The sequence below is a fragment of the Pongo pygmaeus genome, chromosome 1 (assembly GCF_028885625.2).
Source record: "Pongo pygmaeus isolate AG05252 chromosome 1, NHGRI_mPonPyg2-v2.0_pri, whole genome shotgun sequence".
Classification (NCBI taxonomy): domain Eukaryota; kingdom Metazoa; phylum Chordata; class Mammalia; order Primates; family Hominidae; genus Pongo; species Pongo pygmaeus.
Window position 1 is genome coordinate 69,041,160 of NC_072373.2, and position 19,249 is coordinate 69,060,408.

The following is a 19,249-nucleotide window of genomic DNA, read 5'->3' on the forward strand; positions in this document are numbered from 1 at the left end:
ATTAAAGAAAAGGATGGGTGTGGTGGCTCACATTTGTAATCCCAGCATTTTGGGAGGCAAGGCAGGCAGATGACTTGAGCCCAGGAATTCGAGACCAGCCTGGGCAACATGGCAAAACCCCATCTCTACTAAAAATACAAAAAATTGGCCAGGCACGTTGGCACACACCTGTGGTCCTAACTACTGGACAGGTTGAGGTGGGAGGATCACTTGAACCTGGGAAGTGGAGGTTGCAGTGAGCTGAGATCACGCCACTGCACTTCAGCCTGGGCAATAGAGCCAGACCCTGTCTCAAAAAAAAAAAAAAAAACATTAAAGAAAAAAAGAAAGAAATGTACTTTTACTTTAGGATGAAGCTTTTAAAAAGCGGTGTCAGAAAAACATAACTAGAGTGGACACATTCTTGTTAATTCACTAGGAATCAGTCTAAGGGTAAGTTTTCCCAGTGAGATTTAAATTAAAATAAGTTGGCAGGTCAATTAATACTAAAATTATCTACAAATGGTAACATTGTTCTGTTTATAACAGTTACTACAAAAACAACAAACTACAAATATAGAAGGAAATGCTTCCTTCTATATTTCACTGTATCTGATAGTACATTTTATTATTCTATTACTGCTTATACCATTGTCAACCTATTCCATCAACAAGTCCTCATTTATTAACAAAAACATAGCAGATTCACAAATAAATGTCTACTCAATGGGCAATCATTCTGCTAATAGGAATAACTGGTCATGCATGAATCACAGCTTGCTATTTAAACAAAGGATACACTGGGGAAGTGCTCACTTAGCACACAATGTACACAACTATATTATCCTGTTACTGTAATTATGTAATCATAGTAAAACTTGAGTTTTCTGAATCTTCCAAAGTCTCATTTAAAAATAATTTTATGGCCAGGCACAGTGACTCATGCCTGTAATCCCAGCACTTTGGGAGGCCAAGGCGGGAGGAACACTTGAAGCCAGGAGGTTTGAGACAAGCCTGGGCAACAAAGGAGACCTTATCTTTTTTTTTTTTTTTTTTTTTTTTGAGAAGGAGTCTCACTCTGTCGTCCAGGCTGGAGTGCAGCAGCACCATCTTGGCTCACTGCAACTTCCGCTTCCTGGGTTCAAGCGATTCTCCTGCCTCAGCCTCCTGAGTAGCTGGGATTACAGGCACGTGCCACCTCACTCGGCTAATTTTCATATTTTTAGTAGAGATGGGGTTTTGCCATGTTAGCCAGGCTGGTCTTGAACTCCGGACTTCAGGTGATCCACCCACCTCGGCCTCCCAAAGTACTGGGATGACAGGCGTGAGCCACTGCACCTGGTTCTACAGTTTTTCTTAATAGAAAGCCATATTTTATATCTTCAGATTAAAAAAAAAATTGTTATGTTTGGCTAAGAACAAAAAAATCTTTGCTAACCTAAGGGGCATACAAAAGAAAAACAATAGGAACTACAGTTTTCAAGGAAGTATACTTATAAAGTGAAAAAGAGGTGAGAAAATAGAGCAATTCTGAAAGTTTTTATAGAGATTGGTCAATTTAATCACTAATCTTTATTGTTAGCTGTAATTCATAACCTAAGAAATAATCATATGAAAGTTTTCTCAATTGATTTACTTTCTTTGTTTCTTTCTTTAGAGACAGGGTCTCAGTCTGTTGCCCAGGCTGGGAGTGTAGCGGCACTAACATGGTTCACTGCAGCTTTGACGTTCCTGGCTCAAGCAATCCTCTCACCTGAGCGTCACGAGTATCTGGGACTACAGGTGTGCACCATCACACCCAGCTAATTTTTTAATTTTTGTAGACAGGGTTTACACCATGTTGCCCAGGCTGGTCTGAAACTCCTGGGCTCAAGGGATCCACTCACCTCAGCCTCCCGAATACTGGGATTATAGGCATGAGCGACTGCACCTGGCCTCAAATGATTTTCAAAAAGAGCTGGCTCAATTTACAAGTAAACAGAAGTCCCCTTCCAGAGTTATCTTTACAGGAGAAAGCTTTACAGTTTTGCAGGAAATTTTATTTCACTGCTGAGGCTAAATGATTTTGAGATCATTAAGAGACAGGTAAAGAGGAAGAAAAAAAAGAACTTATTATAAACAAGAATCAAAGTCAATTTTTCTTTTTCTTTTTTTTGAGATGGAGTTTTGCTCTTGTTGCCCAGGCTGGAATGCAATGGCACAATCACGGCTCACTGCAACTTCCACCTCTGGGGTTCTAGCGATTCACCTGCCTCAGCCTCTCTAGTAGTTAGGATTACAGGCATGGGCCACCACCCCCAGCTAATTTTGTATTTTTAGTAGAGACGGGGTTTCACCATGTTGGTCAGGCTGGTCTCAAACTCCTGACCTCAGATGATCCACCCGCCTTGGCTTCCTAAAGTGCTAGGATTACAGGCGTGAGCCACCGCGCCCAGCCTAAAGTCAATTTTTCAAATTAAACTTGATAATCTGGTAAGATATTCCTACTGCTTTTAGAGAACAAATCTTTCCTAAAATAAAATGTTCGGTTGATACTCACATCAACTTAATAGGAAAATAATTCTTTTACCACATTTTTTTGGGGGAAGGAAACTTACAAAGTTCTACATCTTATCACAGCTAGTTAAACGCAGTAAAAAATGTTTATAATTTACAAAATCATCTCAATATTTGGCCACCTGATACTCGATCTCAGGAGGAAAATATACATGAGTACTTTTTCCCAGGGCCTCCACTCACATAAACTATAATGTGAACCATGGCCTCTGCAGTTGTACAACCTAGCAGCCTTGGTTTTATCTTAGAGGAAGTCAATAACCAATATACTACTCTAAAAGTGGTACACAAGTTTCCGGACTTACCAGCAGTTTAAGCAGCCAAAACCGGGATTTATAGTAGAAAGTTTTGGTGGGGTTGATAAGGAAGAAAACCATAAATCCATAAAGGGCAAGTGGATACACATATGTGGGGATGACACTAATTGGAGCAAAGAAGCATGCCAGAAGGCTCAGGCACCACAATATCCCAAGGAATCCAGCAATCTAGTAAAGGATGGGGAAGACAGAAAGACAGAGAAAATTGTTATTTTTACTTTTACCATTACTTAAAATATCTTTAATAAAACAAAAGAAACATGATTAGTTATTAAGCTAATAATCCTCTTCAAGTAGAGGATGGATTTAAGTACCCACTAAACCAGATAGCTATATAGATAACGCAAACTATATTCATGAGGTGTTATGTCTTGCTTTGATTACCTCAAAGAGATGTTGATGAGACAAATTGCTTCTCGGATTAAGTTCAAAGATGAGCACATGGTTTACTCCAGCCTGTCTCCAACCATACGTGTTGATGCCCAGTAGAAAAAGGAATTCAATCAGAAGAAAGCCACCCCGATAGATTCTTATCAAGGGCCATATACTTCTATCTGTTTCAAGTTTAAATACAGCTGAAAGAATATTAATATATTGGTTAGTTATAAAATTCATAACATCCCTTGAATTAATAATCTTTTGTCTTCATTCTCAATGATATAGCCCTGGCATAGAAATTTTTCATGAATAAAACCTAAACCTAGATTATCTATCTATCTATCTATCTATCTATCTACTTATTTATTTATTTATTTATTTATTATTATTATACTTTAGGTTTTAGGGTACATGTGCACAATGTGCAGGTTAGTTACATATGTATACATGTGCCATGCTGGTGCGCTGCACCCATTAACTCGTCATCTAGCATTAGGTATATCTCCCAATGCCATCCCTCCCCCCTCCTCCCACCCCATAACAGTCCCCAGAGTCTGATGTTCCCCTTCCTGTGTCCATGTGTTCTCATTGTTCAATTCCCACCTATGAGTGAGAATATGTGGTGTTTGGTTTTTTGTTCTTGTGATAGTTTACTAAGAATAATGATTTCCAATTTCATCCATGTCCCTACAAAGGACATGAACTCATCATTTTTTATGGCTGCATAGTATTCCATGGTGTGTATGTGCCACGTTTTCTTAATTTAGTCTATCACCGTTGGACATTTGGGTTGGTTTCAAGTCTTTGCTATTCTGAATAATGCCGCAATAAACATATGTGCGCATGTGTCTTTATAGCAGCATGATTTATAGTCCTTTGGGTATATACCCAGTAATGGGATGGCTGGGTCAAATGGTATTTCTAAGTTCTAGATCCCTGAGGAATCGCCACACTGACTTCCACAATGGTTGAACTAGTTTACAGTCCCACCAACAGTGTAAACGTGTTCCTATTTCTCCAAATCCTCTCCAGCATCTGTTGTTTCCTGACTTTTTAATGATTGCCATTCTAACTGGTGTGAGATGGTATCTCATTGTGGTTTTGATTTGCATTTCTCTGATGGCCAGTGATGGTGAGCATTTTTTCATGTGTTTTTTGGCTGCTTAAATGTCTTCTTTTGAGAAGTGTCTGTTCATGTCCTTTGCCCACTTTTTGATGGGGTTGTTTTTTTCTTGTAAATTTGTTTGAGTTCATTGTAGATTCTGGATATTAGCCCTTTGTCAGATGAGTAGGTTGCAAAAATTTTCTCCCATTTTGTACGTTGCCTGTTCACTCTGATGGTAGTTTCTTTTGCTGTGCAGAAGCTCTTTAGTTTAATTAGATCCCATTTGTCAATTTTGGCTTTTGTTGCCATTGCTTTTGGTGTTTTCGACATGAAGTCCTTCCCCATGCCTATGTCCTGAATGGTAATGCCTAGGTTTTCTTCTAGGGTTTTTATGGTTTTAGGTCTAACGTTTAAGTCTTTAATCCATCTTGAATTAATTTTTGTATAAGGTGTCAGGAAGGGATCCAGTTTCAGCTTTCTACATATGGCTAGCCAGTTTTCCCAGCACCATTTATTAAATAGGGAATCCTTTCCCCATTGCTTGTTTTTGTCAGGTTTGTCAAAGATCAGATAGTTGTAGATATGTGGCGTTATTTCTGAGGGCTCTGTTCTGTTCCATTGATCTATATATCTCTGTTTTGATACCAGTACCATGCTGTTTTGGTTACTGTAGCCTTGTAGTATAGTTTGAAGTCAGGTAGCGTGATGCCTCCAGCTTTGTTCTTTTGGCTTAGGATTGACTTGGCGACGCGGGCTCTTTTTTGGTTCCATATGAACTTTAAAGTAGTTTTTTCCAATTCTGTGAAGAAAGTCATTGGTAGCTTGATGGAGATGGCATTGAATCTGTAAATTACCTTGGGCAGTATGGCCATTTTCACGATATTGATTCTTCCTACCCATGAGCATGGAATGTTCTTCCATTTCTTTGTATCCTCTTTTATTTCCTTGAGCAGTAGTTTGTAGTTCTCCTTGAAGAGGTCCTTCACATCCCTTGTAAGTTGGATTCGTAGGTATTTTATTCTCTGTGAAGCAATTGTGAATGGGAGTTCACTCATGATTTGGCTCTCTGTTTGTCTGTTATTGGTGTATAAGAATGCTTGTGATTTTTGTACATTGATTTTGTATCCTGAGACTTTGCTGAAGTTGCTTATCAGCTTGAGGAGATTTGGGGCTGAGACAATGGGGTTTTCTAGATATACAATCATGTCATCTGCAAAGAGGGACAATTTGACTTCCTCTTTTCCTAATTGAATACCCATTATTTCCTTCTCCTGCCTAATTGCCCTGGCCAGAACTTCCAACACTATGTTGAATAGGAGTGGTGAGAGAGGGCATCCCTGTCTTGTGCCAGTTTTCAAAGGGAATGCTTCCAGTTTTTGCCCATTCAGTATGATATTGGCTGTGGGTTTGTCATAGATAGCTCTTATTATTTTGAGATACGTCCCATCAATACCTAATTTATTGAGAGTTTTTAGCATGAAGGGTTGTTGAATTTTGTCAAATGCCTTTTCTGCATCTATTGAGATAATCATGTGGTTTTTGTCTTGGGTTCTGTTTATATGCTGGATTACATTTATTGATTTGCATATATTGAACCAGCCTTGCATCCCAGGGATGAAGCCCATTTGATCATGGTGGATAAGCTTTTTGATGTGCTGCTGGATTCGGTCTGCCAGTATTTTATTGAGGATTTTTGCATCAATGTTCATCAAGGATATTGGTCTAAAATTCTCTTTTTTGGTTGTGTCTCTGCCAGGCTTTGGTATCAGGATGATGCTGGCCTCATAAAATGAGTTAGGGAGGATTCCCTCTTTTTCTATTGGTTGGAATAGTTTCAGAAGGAATGGTACCAGTTCCTCCTTGTACCTCTGGAAGAATTCAGCTGTGAATCCATCTGGTCCTGGACTTTTTTTGGTTGGTAAGCTATTGATTATTGCCACAATTTCAGCTCCTATTATTGGTCTATTCAGAGATTCAACTTCTTCCTGGTTTAGTCTTGGGAGAGTGTATGTGTCGAGGAATTTATCCATTTCTTCTAGATTTTCTAGTTTATTTGCATAGAGGTGTTTGTAGTATTTTCTGATGGTAGTTTGTATTTCTGTGGGATCGGTGGTGATATCCCCTTTATCATTTTTTATTGCATCTATTTGATTCTTCTCTTTTTTCTTTATTAGTCTTGCTAGCGGTCTATCAATTTTGTTGATCCTTTCAAAAAACCAGCTCCTGGATTCATTAATTTTTTGAAGGGTTTTCTGTGTCTCTATTTCCTTCAGTTCTGCTCTGATTTTAGTTATTTCTTGCCTTCTGCTAGCTTTTGAATGTGTTTGCTCTTGCTTTTCTAGTTCTTTAAATTGTGATGTTGGGGTGTCAATTTTGGATCTTTCCTGCTTTCTCTTGTGGGCATTTAGTGCTATAAATTTCCCTCTACACCCTGCTTTGAATGCATCCCAGAGATTCTGGTATGTTGTGTCTTGGTTCCCGTTGGTTTCAAAGAACATCTTTATTTCTGCCTTCATTTCGTTATGTACCCAGTAGTCATTCAGGAGCAGGTTATTCAGTTTGCATGTAGTTGAGCGGTTTTGAGTGAGATTCTTAATCCTGAGTTCTAGCTTGATTGCACTGTGATCTGAGAGAGAGTTTGTTATAATTTCTGTTCTTTTACATTTGCTGAGGAGAGCTTTACTTCCAACTATGTGGTCAGTTTTGGAATAGGTGTGGTGTGGTGCTGAAAAAAATGTATATTCTGTTGATTTGGGGTGGAGAGTTCTGCAGATGTCTATTAGGTCCGCTTGGTGCAGAGCTGAGTTCAATTCCTGGGTGTCCTTGCTGACTTTCTGTCTCGTCGATCTGTCTAATGTTGACAGTGGGGTGTTAAAGTCTCCCATTATTAATGTGTGGGAGTCTAAGTCTCTTTGTAGGTCACTCAGGACTTGCTTTATGAATCTGGGTGCTCCTGTATTGGGTGCATATATATTTAGGATAGTTAGCTCTTCTTGTTGAATTGATCCCTTTACCATTATGTAATGGCCTTCTTTGTCTCTTTTGATCTTTGTTGGTTTAAAGTCTGTTTTGTCAGAGACTAGGATTGCAACCCCTGCCTTTTTTTGCTTTCCATTTGCTTGGTAGATCTTCCTCTATCCTTTTATTTTGAGCCTGTGTGTGTCTCTGCATGTGAGATGGGTTTCCTGAATACAGCACACTGATGGGTCTTGACTCTTTATCCAGTTTGCCAGTCTGTGTCTTTTAATTGGAGCATTTAGTCCATTTACATCTAAAGTTAATATTGTTATGTGTGAATTTGATCCTGTCATTATGATGTTAGCTGGTTATTTTGCTCGTTAGTTGATGCAGTCTCTTCCTAGTCTCGATGGTCTTTACATTTTGGCATGATTTTGCAGCGGCTGGTACCGGTTGTGCCTTTCCATGTTTAGCGCTTCCTTCAGGAGCTCTTTTAGGGCAGGCCTGGTGGTGACAAAATCTCTCAGCATTTGCTTGTCTGTAAAGGATTTTATTTCTCCTTCATTTATGAAGCTTAGTTTGGCTGGATATGAAATTCTGGGTTGAAAATTCTTTTCTTTAAGAATGTTGAATATTGGCCCCCACTCTCTTCTGGCTTGTAGAGTTTCTGCCGAGAGATCCGCTGTTAGTCTGATGGGCTTCCCTTTGAGGGTAACCCGACCTTTCTCCCTGGCTGCCCTTAACATTTTTTCCTTCATTTCAACTTTGGTGAATCTGACAATTATGTGTCTTGGAGTTGCTCTTCTCGAGGAGTATCTTTGTGGCGTTCTCTGTATTTCCTGAATCTGAATGTTGGCCTGCCTTGCTAGATTGGAGAAGTTCTCCTGGATAATATCCTGCAGAGTGTTTTCCAACTTGGTTCCATTCTCCCCGTCACTTTCAGGGACACCAATCAGACGTAGATTTGGTCTTTTCACATAGTCCCATATTTCTTGGAGGCTTTGCTCGTTTCTTTTTATTCTTTTTTCTCTAAACTTCCCTTCTCGCTTCATTTCATTCATTTCATCTTCCATCACTGATACCCTTTCTTCCAGTTGATCGCATCAGCTCCTGAGGCTTCTGCATTCTTCATGTAGTTCTCGAGCCTTGGTTTTCAGCTCCATCAGCTCCTTTAAGCACTTCTCTGTATTGGTTATTCTAGTTATACATTCTTCTAAATTTTTTTCAAAGTTTTCCACTTCTTTGCCTTTGGTTTGAATATCCTCCCATAGCTCGGAGTAATTTGATCGTCTGAAGCCTTCTTCTCTCAGCTCGTCAAAGTCATTCTCTGTCCAGCTTTGTTCCGCTGCTGGTGAGGAACTGCGTTCCTTTGGAGGAGGAGAGGTGCTCTGCTTTTTAGAGTTTCCAGTTTTTCTGCTCTGTTTTTTCCCCATCTTTGTGGTTTTATCTACTTTTGGTCTTTGATGATGGTGATGTACAAATGGGTTTTTGGTGTGGATGTCCTTTCTGTTTGTTAGTTTTCCTTCTAACAGACAGGACCCTCAGCTGCAGGTCTGTTGGAGTACCTGGCCGGCCGTGTGAGGTGTCAGTCTGCCCCTGCTGGGGGGGGGGTGCCTCCCAGTTAGGCTGCTTGGGAGTCAGGGGTCAGGGACCCACTTGAGGAGGCAGTCTGCCAGTTCTCAGATCTCCAGCTGCGTGCTGGGAGAACCACTGCTCTCTTCAAAGCTGTCAGACAGGGACATTTAAGTCTGCAGAGGTTACTGCTGTCTTTTTGTTTGTCTGTGCCCTGCCCGGAGAGGTGAAGCCTACAGAGCCAGCAGGCAGGCCTCCTTGAGCTGTGGTGGGCTCCACCCAGTTCGAGCTTCCCAGCTGCTTTGTTTACATAAGCAAGCCTGGGCAATGGCGGGCACCCCTCCCCCAGCCTCACTGCCTCCTTGCAGTTTGATCTCAGACTGCTGTGCTAGCAATCAGCGAGACTCCGTGGGCGTAGGACCCTCTGAGCCAGGTGCGGGATATAATCTCCTGGTGTGCCGTTTTTTAAGCCCGTGGGAAAAGCACAGTATTCGGGTGGGAGTGACCTGATTTTCCAGGTGCCGTCTGTCACCCCTTTCTTTGACTAGGAAAGGGAACTCCCTGACACTTTGCGCTTCCCGAGTGAGGCAATGCCTAGCCCTTCTTCGGCTCGCACACGGTGTGCTGCACCCACTGACCTGCGCCCACTGTCTGGCACTCCCTAGTGAGATGAACCTGGTACCTCAGATGGAAATGCAGAAATCACCCGTTTTCTGCGTTGCTCACGCTGGGAGCTGTAGACCTGAGCTGTTTCTTTTCCTATCTATCTATTTTTTTTGAGACAGAGTCTCACTCTGTTGCCAGGCTGGAGTGCAGTGGCGCGATCTTGGCTCACTGCAACCTCCGACTCCCTGGTTCAAGCGATTCTCCTGCCTCAGTCTCCCGAGTAACTGGGATTACAGGCACGCACCACCACGCCCAGCTAATTTTTGTATTTTTAGTAGAGACAGGGTTTCACCATGTTGGCCAGGATTGTCTTCATCTCCTGACCTCATGATCCACCCACCTTGGCCTCCCAAAGTGTTGGGATTACAGGCGTGAACCACCCCGACTGGCCAAACCTAGATTATTTTAAGAGCCTTATAAAGTCGCCTGTGGGTTCTTTCTCGTCTTCATTTTAGTCTGCAGAATGTCACTAGAATAATTTCCCAAAACTTGACTTTCAGCATGTCATCCCATTGTTCCATTAGTTTTTTAGATTACAAAGAATCATGGTGAAGTGGCTTAGAATCATGTGATCAGTTCTGTCAGTTGGGGATCTGGCGTGACAAAACCTCTTTGGCTTCATTTACTCCATTATTAAACTGGATATAGTAATACCTACCTCACAGAGTTGCCATGAAAATGAGAAGGAAAAGTACACATGTAAGTAGTGTGAATATTTAAATGTCGTATAAATGACAATAGTTAATATTTATGGAATGCTTACTGTGTGCTAAGCACTGTTCTCAGTATTTTTACATAGAAGAATTGATAATTCATTTAACTATCACAATGGCTCTTTGAGTTAAAAACCATTATCTCCATTTGATTAGGAAACTAGAGCACAGAGAAGTTGTCATTTGCTTAGTTACTGAGCTAAGCTAGGATTTGAACCCAGTTTTGCTCCAAAGCTCATACTCTTAAGCACCACATTCTATTGCCCATTATGTCCACACAAATGTTCAATATCATTATTCTATGGATCGCCAGTAATTATAATGTTCAAATACTTTAGATACCTTAGCCTCACAATTCAAATTCTTCATAATCTAATCACCAACTCACTTTTCCCAAACTTATCTCACAGCACCCCTAAAATATTAACTCTTGACTTGTGACGAATTTTATTATCCTTTTAATAAGTTTGTTTTTCACATTTCCTTATGTTGTTCCCTCTACTTAAAATGGCCTTGTTCTTTCTCTCCACTAATTCCAATTCTACTTACTATTTAAGAGACAGATCCTGGATCCTTACCTGTTCATAAATTCAGTGAACCAATGTATTTGGTTTTAACCCCACTGTATGAGAAACATTTCCATTTGATCTAATGACTTTCCAAATAACTATAAAATTTATTGACAGTACTGCTCATTTGGAATTTAATTACATGCAAACTTTTGTGGTTTTTTTTTTGAGATGGAGTCTTGCTCTGTCGCTCAGACTGGAGTGCAGTGGTGTGATCTCGGCTCACTGCAACCTCTGCCTCCCACGTTCAAGCGATTCTCCTGCCTCAGCCTCCTGAGTGGCTGGGATTACAGATGCGTGACACCACACCCGGCTAATTTTTTGTATTTTTAGTAGAGATGGGGTTTCATCATGTTGGCCAGGCTGGTCTGGAACTCCTGACCTCAGGTGATCTGCCCTCCTCGGCCTCCCAAAGTGCTGGGATTACAGGAGTGAGCCACCATGCCCAGCCTATATACTAATTTATATACTTAAATAACCATTTATTGTTTACCTTTGTATTCTCTGCAGTATATAGAATATTTAATAATTTTAAAATAACAGGGTAGAGAAAGTCTTTGCTTTGGAATCAAGTACTACAGACCAGATTTCAAATCCTAGCTATGCCAAATTATTTATTTTTTTTAAAGTCTCTGTTTCTTTGTTGATCAATGGGGATAATATCTATTCTCATAAGTTTATTAAGAAGATTAAATGTGAACAACATATATCACATGCCTAGAATAATGTTTGGCTCATTATGAGTATTCAGTATATATTAGTTTCTTTTTCCTTTCACTTGAGGAAACTTTATTCCTTCATTTGGCAAGTATTGATTAGGTGCCTATTATACCTGACACCATTCTAAGAGCTAGCGATTCAGTGATGAACAATGGGCAAAATACCTATCTTCAGGAAATTTCTGTTCTGCATAAAGTCAGATAAGGGGTTTGAAGGAAAAATACAGTAAGGAGATAAAGAATGTTGTTAGGTGTTGTTTTAGGTAGGGCGGTCAGGGAACACTCTTAGGAGATGATACTTAAGGAGCTGACCTTAAGGAAATAGAGAACAAAGCATTGGAATGTTTGGGGGAAGACGGCTCCTTGTAGAGAGGGAAAGTACAAAGGGCCTTAAGATAGATTGCTCTAGGAAGAAAGTCAAGTTACTGTGATTGGAACAAACAAAGGTATAGTGGTAAAGAACTGGTCAGCAGTAGATCAGACAGACTCTTCAGTACTTTGTCAAGACTTAAGCTTTTACTCTGATGTACAAGCCTGTAGAAGGTTTTGTACATACATGGCATGACCTCATGAATTATTTTAAAGGCCTACTCTAGCTGTTAAGTGAACAGACTACAAGGGAACAAGTACAAAGGCAAGATTAGTTAGGAAGTTATAAATGGAAAATGATATATAGTTTTACATCCTGATTCCTAAGCAAAGACCACAGATACATTACAACAGTCAGGAAACAAAAATAACACAAATCTCAAAGAGTCCACAATAAAACTACTAGAATTAGTAAATTCATCACAGTTGTAGAGTACAAGATCAACACACGAAATTCAGTTGTGTTTGCATACATCAGCAATGAGCAATCTGAAAATGAAATTAAGAAAATAATTCTAACTACAATAGCATTCAAAAGAATAAAACATCTAGAAATAACTTTTACCAAGTAAGTGAAAGACTTTATACTACAAACTCAAAACATTGCTGAAAGAAATTAAAGTAGAAAAGAATCCTGTGTTCATGGATTGAAAGATTTAATATTGTTAAGACGGCAATACTACCCAAAGCAATCTACAGATTTAATGCGATCCCTAACAAATTTCCAATGGCTTTTTTTCAGAACTGAAAAAGTCAATCCTTAAATTCATATGGAATTCCAAGAGGTCCCAAATAGCTAAAACAATAATGAAAAAAGAACAAAGTTAGGGACTCATACTTTGTCATTTTAAAACTTACTACAAAGGTATAGTAATCAAAACATTGTGGCACTGGTATGAAAACAGACATAGATGAATGGAAGAGCACTGAGAATCCAGAGATAAACCTATACATCGATGGCTGATTGATCTTCAACATGAGTGCCAACACCATTCAGTGGAAAAGAATATTCTCTTCAACAACTTAGTCCTGTGACAACTGGATATTCACATGCAAAAAAATGAAGTTGGTCCCTTGTCTCATGTCATATACAAAAATTAATTCAAAACTCATTGATGACTTCAATATAGGAATTCAAACCATAAAACTCCAAAGAAAACATAAGGATAAATCTTCATGACCTTGAATTTGGCAATGGATTCTTAGGTATCACAACAAAAGTACATGAAACAAAAGGAAAAATAGATAAATGAGACCATCAAAATTTAAAACATCAGTAGACATTATCAAGAAAGTAAAAAAAAAAAAAGAAAGGGAGGAATATTTGCAAATCATTCATCTAATATAAGGGTCTAGTATGTAGAATACATGAAGAACTCTTATAACTTAACAATGGAACAATGAACAACCCAATTAAAATAGGGCTAAGGACCTGGATAGACATTTGTCCAAAAATACATATAAATGGCCAATGAGCACATGAAAAGATGCTTAATATAATTAGTCATTAGGGAAATGCAAATTAAAACCACAATGAGATACCACTTCATGCCCATTCGTATGGATATAATGAAGAAAACAAAAACACAGAGAACAAGTGTTGGTAAGGATGTGCAGAAAACAGAATCCTCATAAACTGCTAGTAGGAATGGAAAATGGTAAAGCCTCTGTGAAAAACAGTTTGGTGGCTCCTCAGAAAATTAAACAGGTACTAAATAAATCCATGTTTATGCATGTTCCTAACAGTACCATTCGCAATAGCCAAAAGATAGAAATAACCCCAAATGTCCATCAATGAATGAATGGATAAACAAATTGTGATACATACACAAAATGGAATATTACTCAGCCATAAAAAGAATGAAGTACTGATACATGCTACAACATGGATGAACCTTGAAAACATTATGCCAAGTAAAAGAAGCCAAACAGAAAATACCACATATTGTATGACACCATTTATGGACATACCCAGAATAGGAACATTCATAGAGACAGAAGGCAGATTAGTGGTTGCCAGCAGCTAAGGAGAGGGAATGGAGAGTGCGGTTTCCTTTTGGGCTGATGAAAATGTCTGGGAACTAGATAGACGTGGTGGTTGTACAACACTGTGAATGTACTTGAATGCCACTGAGTTATTAACTTTAAAATGGTTTATTTTATGTTATGTGAACTTCACCTCAATTTAAAAAAACAGAAAAAGAAAAAAGTAATAAATATATCTTAAGATGTCATTACTAATTCCTATGTTAGGTGTGTGTGTGTGTGTGTGTGTATAATTTTTTTTTTTTTTGAGACAGAGTCTTGCTCTGTCGCCCAGGCTGGAGTGCAATGGCATAATCCTGGCTCACTGTGCCCTCCCCCTCCCGGGTCCAAGTGATTCTCCTGCCTCAGCCTCCCAAGTACCTGGGATTACAGGCACACACCACCACACTCAGGGAATTTTTTTGTAATTTTAGTAGAGACGGGGTTTTGCCATGTTGCCTAGGCTGGTCTCGAACTCCTGAGCTCAGGCAATCCACCCGCCTCGGCCTCCCAAAGTGCTAGGATTACAGGCGTGAGCCACTGTGCCCTGCCTAGGCATATATTTTGAACTGTTTTAGTAGTGGTGGTGATAGATTTGCTCTAATATATCAAAATTTTCTAATTCTAGTTAATATCTGTGGCCATACACAAAAGAAAGCAAAATAGCCTGGTTAGGGTTCAAATATTCATGACCCTAGCAACAGTAGTATTCTGTTCTACAAAGGAAGAAAATTGCCATGAACAGAAAATGTAATCCATATTTATAAAATCTAAACACATATTTACCTAAGTTCTACTTGATAACATAGGAACTAGAAAATCTCTAAGGCTTTCAGTAAATATGATCTGAATAAAATATCCTTGAACTCCACAATTTGTTAGAAAAGTCAGAGAAAACCAGAACAGCAGCAACAACAACAAAAACCCCATGGACCTTTGTAAAACAATAAATGCTAAAGATATATTCTTCCAAATGAAAATACTATATTTAAGCTAATGAACTTATTTACTTTCAAAATGGTTCAAAAAACAGGGACCAGGCATGGTGGCTCCTGTAATCTCAGTGTTTTGGGAGGCCAAAGTGGGAGGATCACTGGAGGCAAAGAGTTCAAGACCAACCTAGGCAATATAGTGAGACTCTGTCTCTACAAAAAAGTTAAAAAATTAACCAGGCATGGTGCTACTGCATGCTTGTATTCCTGGCTACTCAAGAGTCTGAGGCAGGAGGATCACCTGAGCCCAGGAGGTCTAGGCTGCAGTGAGCTAGGATAGGGCCACTGTACTCCAGCCTGGGCAACAGAGAGAGACCCTGTCTCTGAAGGAAAAAAAAAGTTTCAAAAAGCAAAAGGCAATTTTAACTGTTAATAGTCAAGTTATTCATCAAAGATCCGAAACTTTCAATTGCACACATAAATCTAAAACCTAAGGGCATATATAAGCAATACAATGAAACCTCCTTCATTTGGCATGATCTCCCTGAAGCAAACTTTTGTAGATTTACTGGGGATTAAACCACAATAACTCTTGCTAGACAAGATCATCACAAAAATTCCAGGGAATCAAAAAACAAATTAGTATCATTTCTTTTTAAGAATAAGTATATCATCTCTCTGATCCATGAGTCCCAAGAATAAAAGATATATAAGGTCCCATCACAAACTTTCCATGGCTTCATGAATTTTTAACTTAAAAATCAGCTAACATTCATTAAGCATTTATTTTGGGGTAAGCAATATACTCAATGTTTTTCACGCATAATTTCATTAGTTCTCACAGCAACACTATAAATTGGTTTTTCTCAGCAGATACATGAAGAAACTAAGGCTTACTCAAAATAGGTTCCTTGCCCAGGATCACAAGGATTTAATAACCCTACAATCTGGCTCCAAAGCCTGCACACTTAACAATGGGGCTAGGTTGTGTTAGTAAGCCAATATGTACCTGTTTAAAAAAAAAAACCCAAACAGAAGTTTGTTCCAAAAGTTACAAAATTACAGTCCTCTCTGTATTAAGTTGCCAAATCACTTTTCTTTAAAGGAACATTAAAAAAATTTTAACAAGTAATGTATATGTATAGGAAAAGAACCACAAATATTATAAAGAATGAGAAGCCTCGTCTCACTCCAGATCTTCTGAAGAAAACCATGTTAACAATTTGTCTATTATCTTTCAAGAACTTCTTGATGCATAAAGAAACACATACTGACTATTTTTTAAAAAACAAATCACCAATTACAACTCGGAGCATGCTATATATGCTATTCCACACCTTTTTTTTTTTTTTTTTTTTCACTTATATCCTGGAGTGGAGATTTTCCAGTTATCAGTGCACAAAGATCTCACTCATTTTCTAATGTAAACTTTTTGAATCTAAGTGTTACATACATATAGAAAAATGGATAAATCCTAAGTATACAGCATGATGAATGAAGTGAATCAGCACCCAGAACACAGCATATTACAAGCATCCTAGAAGTTCCGGCTCATATTCTTTCCAATTGCTATCCATTCCTCAAGGGTAAACTCCTGATTTTTGCCTGTTTTTTGAACTCCATGTAAATGGAATCATGTAATATGTATTCTTTGTGTCTGGCTTGTTTTGTTCAACATTTGTGAGAGCCATCATGTTCTTGTATGTAGCTATAGTTTGTTATTCTCATCACTTACAGTTATGTGAGCCTATTGCTCCTAGGCTATAAACCTGTCCATCATGTTACTGTACAGAACACTGTAGGCAATTGTAACACAATGGTAGTATTTGTCTCTAAACATAGAAAAGACTCAGCAAAAATACAGTATAAAAGATAAAAAATGGTACACCTGTATAGAGTACTTACAATGAATGGAGCTATAGGACTGGAAGTTGCTCTGGGTGAGTGAGTGAGTGAGTGGTGAGTAAATGTGAAGACCTAGGACATTACACTATTGTGGACTTTATATACACTGTACACTTAGGCTACACTGAATTTATAAAAAAATTTTTTTCTTTCTTCAATAATAAATTAACCTTAGCTCACTGTTAACTTTTTAACTTTATAAACTTAAAAAATTTTTAAACCTTTTTAACTTTCGTAATAATACCTAGCCTAAAACATGGACACACTGTATAACAATATAGACATATTTTTTCTTTATATCCTTATTCTATAAACTTTTTTCTATTTTTACATTTTTTAATTTTAATTTTAAACCTTCTTAAAAACTAAGGCATTAATACACATATTAGCCTAGGCCTACACATGATCAGAATCACCAATATCACTGTCTTCCACCTCCACATCTTGTCCCACTAGAAGGTCTTTGGGGCAATAACACACAGGGAGCTGTCATCTCCTATTCTATTAATGCCTTCTTCTGGAACACCTCCCAAAGGACCTGCCTGAGGCTGTTTTACAGTTAACTCTTTTATTAATAAGTAGGAGGAGTTCACTCTAAAATAATAAATAGTATAGCATATACATAAATCAGTAAGTCATTTATTATCATGATCAAGTATTATGTACATGAATTTTAAGTGCTAAACTTTTATATGGCTGGCAGTGCAATATGTTTGTTTATACCAACATTGCCACAAGCATCTAAGTAATGTGTTATGCTATGATGGCTATGCTGTCCATTATGCAACAGGAATTTTTCAGTTCCATTATAATCTTTTGGGACTACCTTCGTATCTGCAGTCTGCTGCTGACCAAGACATTGTTACATGGTACATGAATGGATACTATTACAAACAATATTACTTAAGTGTTCTCATACATGTCTTTTGGCGGACATATGTAAGCATTTCTATTAGAACTGCATCATAGGTTAGTACAGGGGTTTCCAATCTCCAGGCCATGGACCAGTACTGGCTCGTGCTCTGTCAGGAACCAGGTCACACAGCAGGAGGTGAGCGGCTGGTGAGAGAGCATTACCTCCTGAGCTCCGCCTCCTGTCAGATCAACAGCCTTAGATTCTCAGAGGAGAACGAACCCTATTGCGAGCTGCGCATGGGAGGGATCTCTAGGTTGTGCGCTCCTTAAGAGAATCTAACTAACGCCTGATGATCGGAGGTGGAAGGGTTTCATCTTGAAACCATCCCCCCTCCTACCCGCCAGCCCAGTGAAAAAATTGTCTTCCACAAAACTGATTCCTGTTGCCAAAAAGTTCTCCAAAGTGCTGTGTCCATTTTCACTCCCAACATTACCTCATTCATTTTAATATCTCCATGGTATTCCACTGCATAGAGGTAATATAATTTAAAGAGCTATCAATTTATGAATATTTGAGTGGTTTCTAGGATTTTTCTACTATAAACAAAATGGCAATGACTATCCTAGCATACATGTCTTTGCAACCATGTACAAGTATGCTGTAGGATAAATTTCTAGAAACAAAACGGCTTAATCAACATAATTTTGCCTAAAATTTTTACACACACTGCCAAATTATCCTCCAAAGAGATAGCAACAACGAGTACTCTTACCACTAGTGTACAAGAGCCTATTTCACACCTTATACCCACTGTAAATGGTCAAACCAGGAAGTGAAATATGGTATACTGTTATTGTACCAAATTAAGTTATATATGTTAGTAGGAACCTGCAAAAGAAACAAGTTTGAAAAAAAAATCTAAACAGTCAACTTTTCATCTTCATGAAATTAAATATCTGAAACATGTGATTTTCAGAGAAATTAGTAAATACTAGGTCATGCCCCCTTGAAAAACCACAGCAATTATGCACATTTTTAAATGTGAATGTTTGAAAAAAAGAATCGTGCTTGTACATGCATACTACGACTGTGTTTCTCTTTGACTCTCAACACTCTTATCTTTCAAGCACCCGCTTGGGAGATAAATAAGGATAGACAGCTGGCTTTAACTATATTTACCCTCCCCCCTACAACATACACAAAGATCAAACAAAGAAGGGTTCTGAGGTGAGAAAACATAATGCATAACACTAAATGCATACACCGCACACATGAAAAACAAATCAGAATGTCTTACAAAAACATAGTCTGTATATACTAAAGAAAAAAACCTCAAATTGTAGCAATTAATTCACATAAAAAGAATGGAAAAATGTATTTTTTTCTTATGTCTTTTTTTAATGATGATAATACCACCATGCTCATCTTGAAAATTAAACCAAAAAAATTGCACCCACTAATGACTAAGGCATTTTCTACAGAAAGAACAACCCCCACCATATATACCTTATATTGACATAGCACTTCGCAACTACAAACATGTTTTACTTACACTTCTTATCTGATCCCTATGAGCTGGCCTCAAGCTATCTTTTCACCCTTATCATCTAATATTCCCCTTCACCTTTGG

The 19,249-nt window shown here is 38.5% G+C and overlaps 1 protein-coding gene across 2 annotated transcripts in view; it reads right to left on the reverse strand.

Annotated features, from left to right (window-relative positions):
* Nucleotides 1-19,249, reverse strand: part of XPR1 (xenotropic and polytropic retrovirus receptor 1) — a 257,165-nt gene that overhangs the window by 51,972 nt on the left and 185,944 nt on the right. For both annotated transcript variants that reach the window (XR_010123552.1, XM_054456830.2), the window contains exons 8-9: nt 3,237-3,427; nt 2,841-3,020 (exon numbers count right to left, since the gene is read on the reverse strand). Coding sequence is in view for 1 of the 2 variants with exons in the window: in XM_054456830.2 (XP_054312805.1) it covers nt 2,841-3,020; nt 3,237-3,427 (371 nt within the window). In the remaining variant the exon portion in view is untranslated. The remainder of the gene's footprint in view (nt 1-2,840; nt 3,021-3,236; nt 3,428-19,249) is intronic.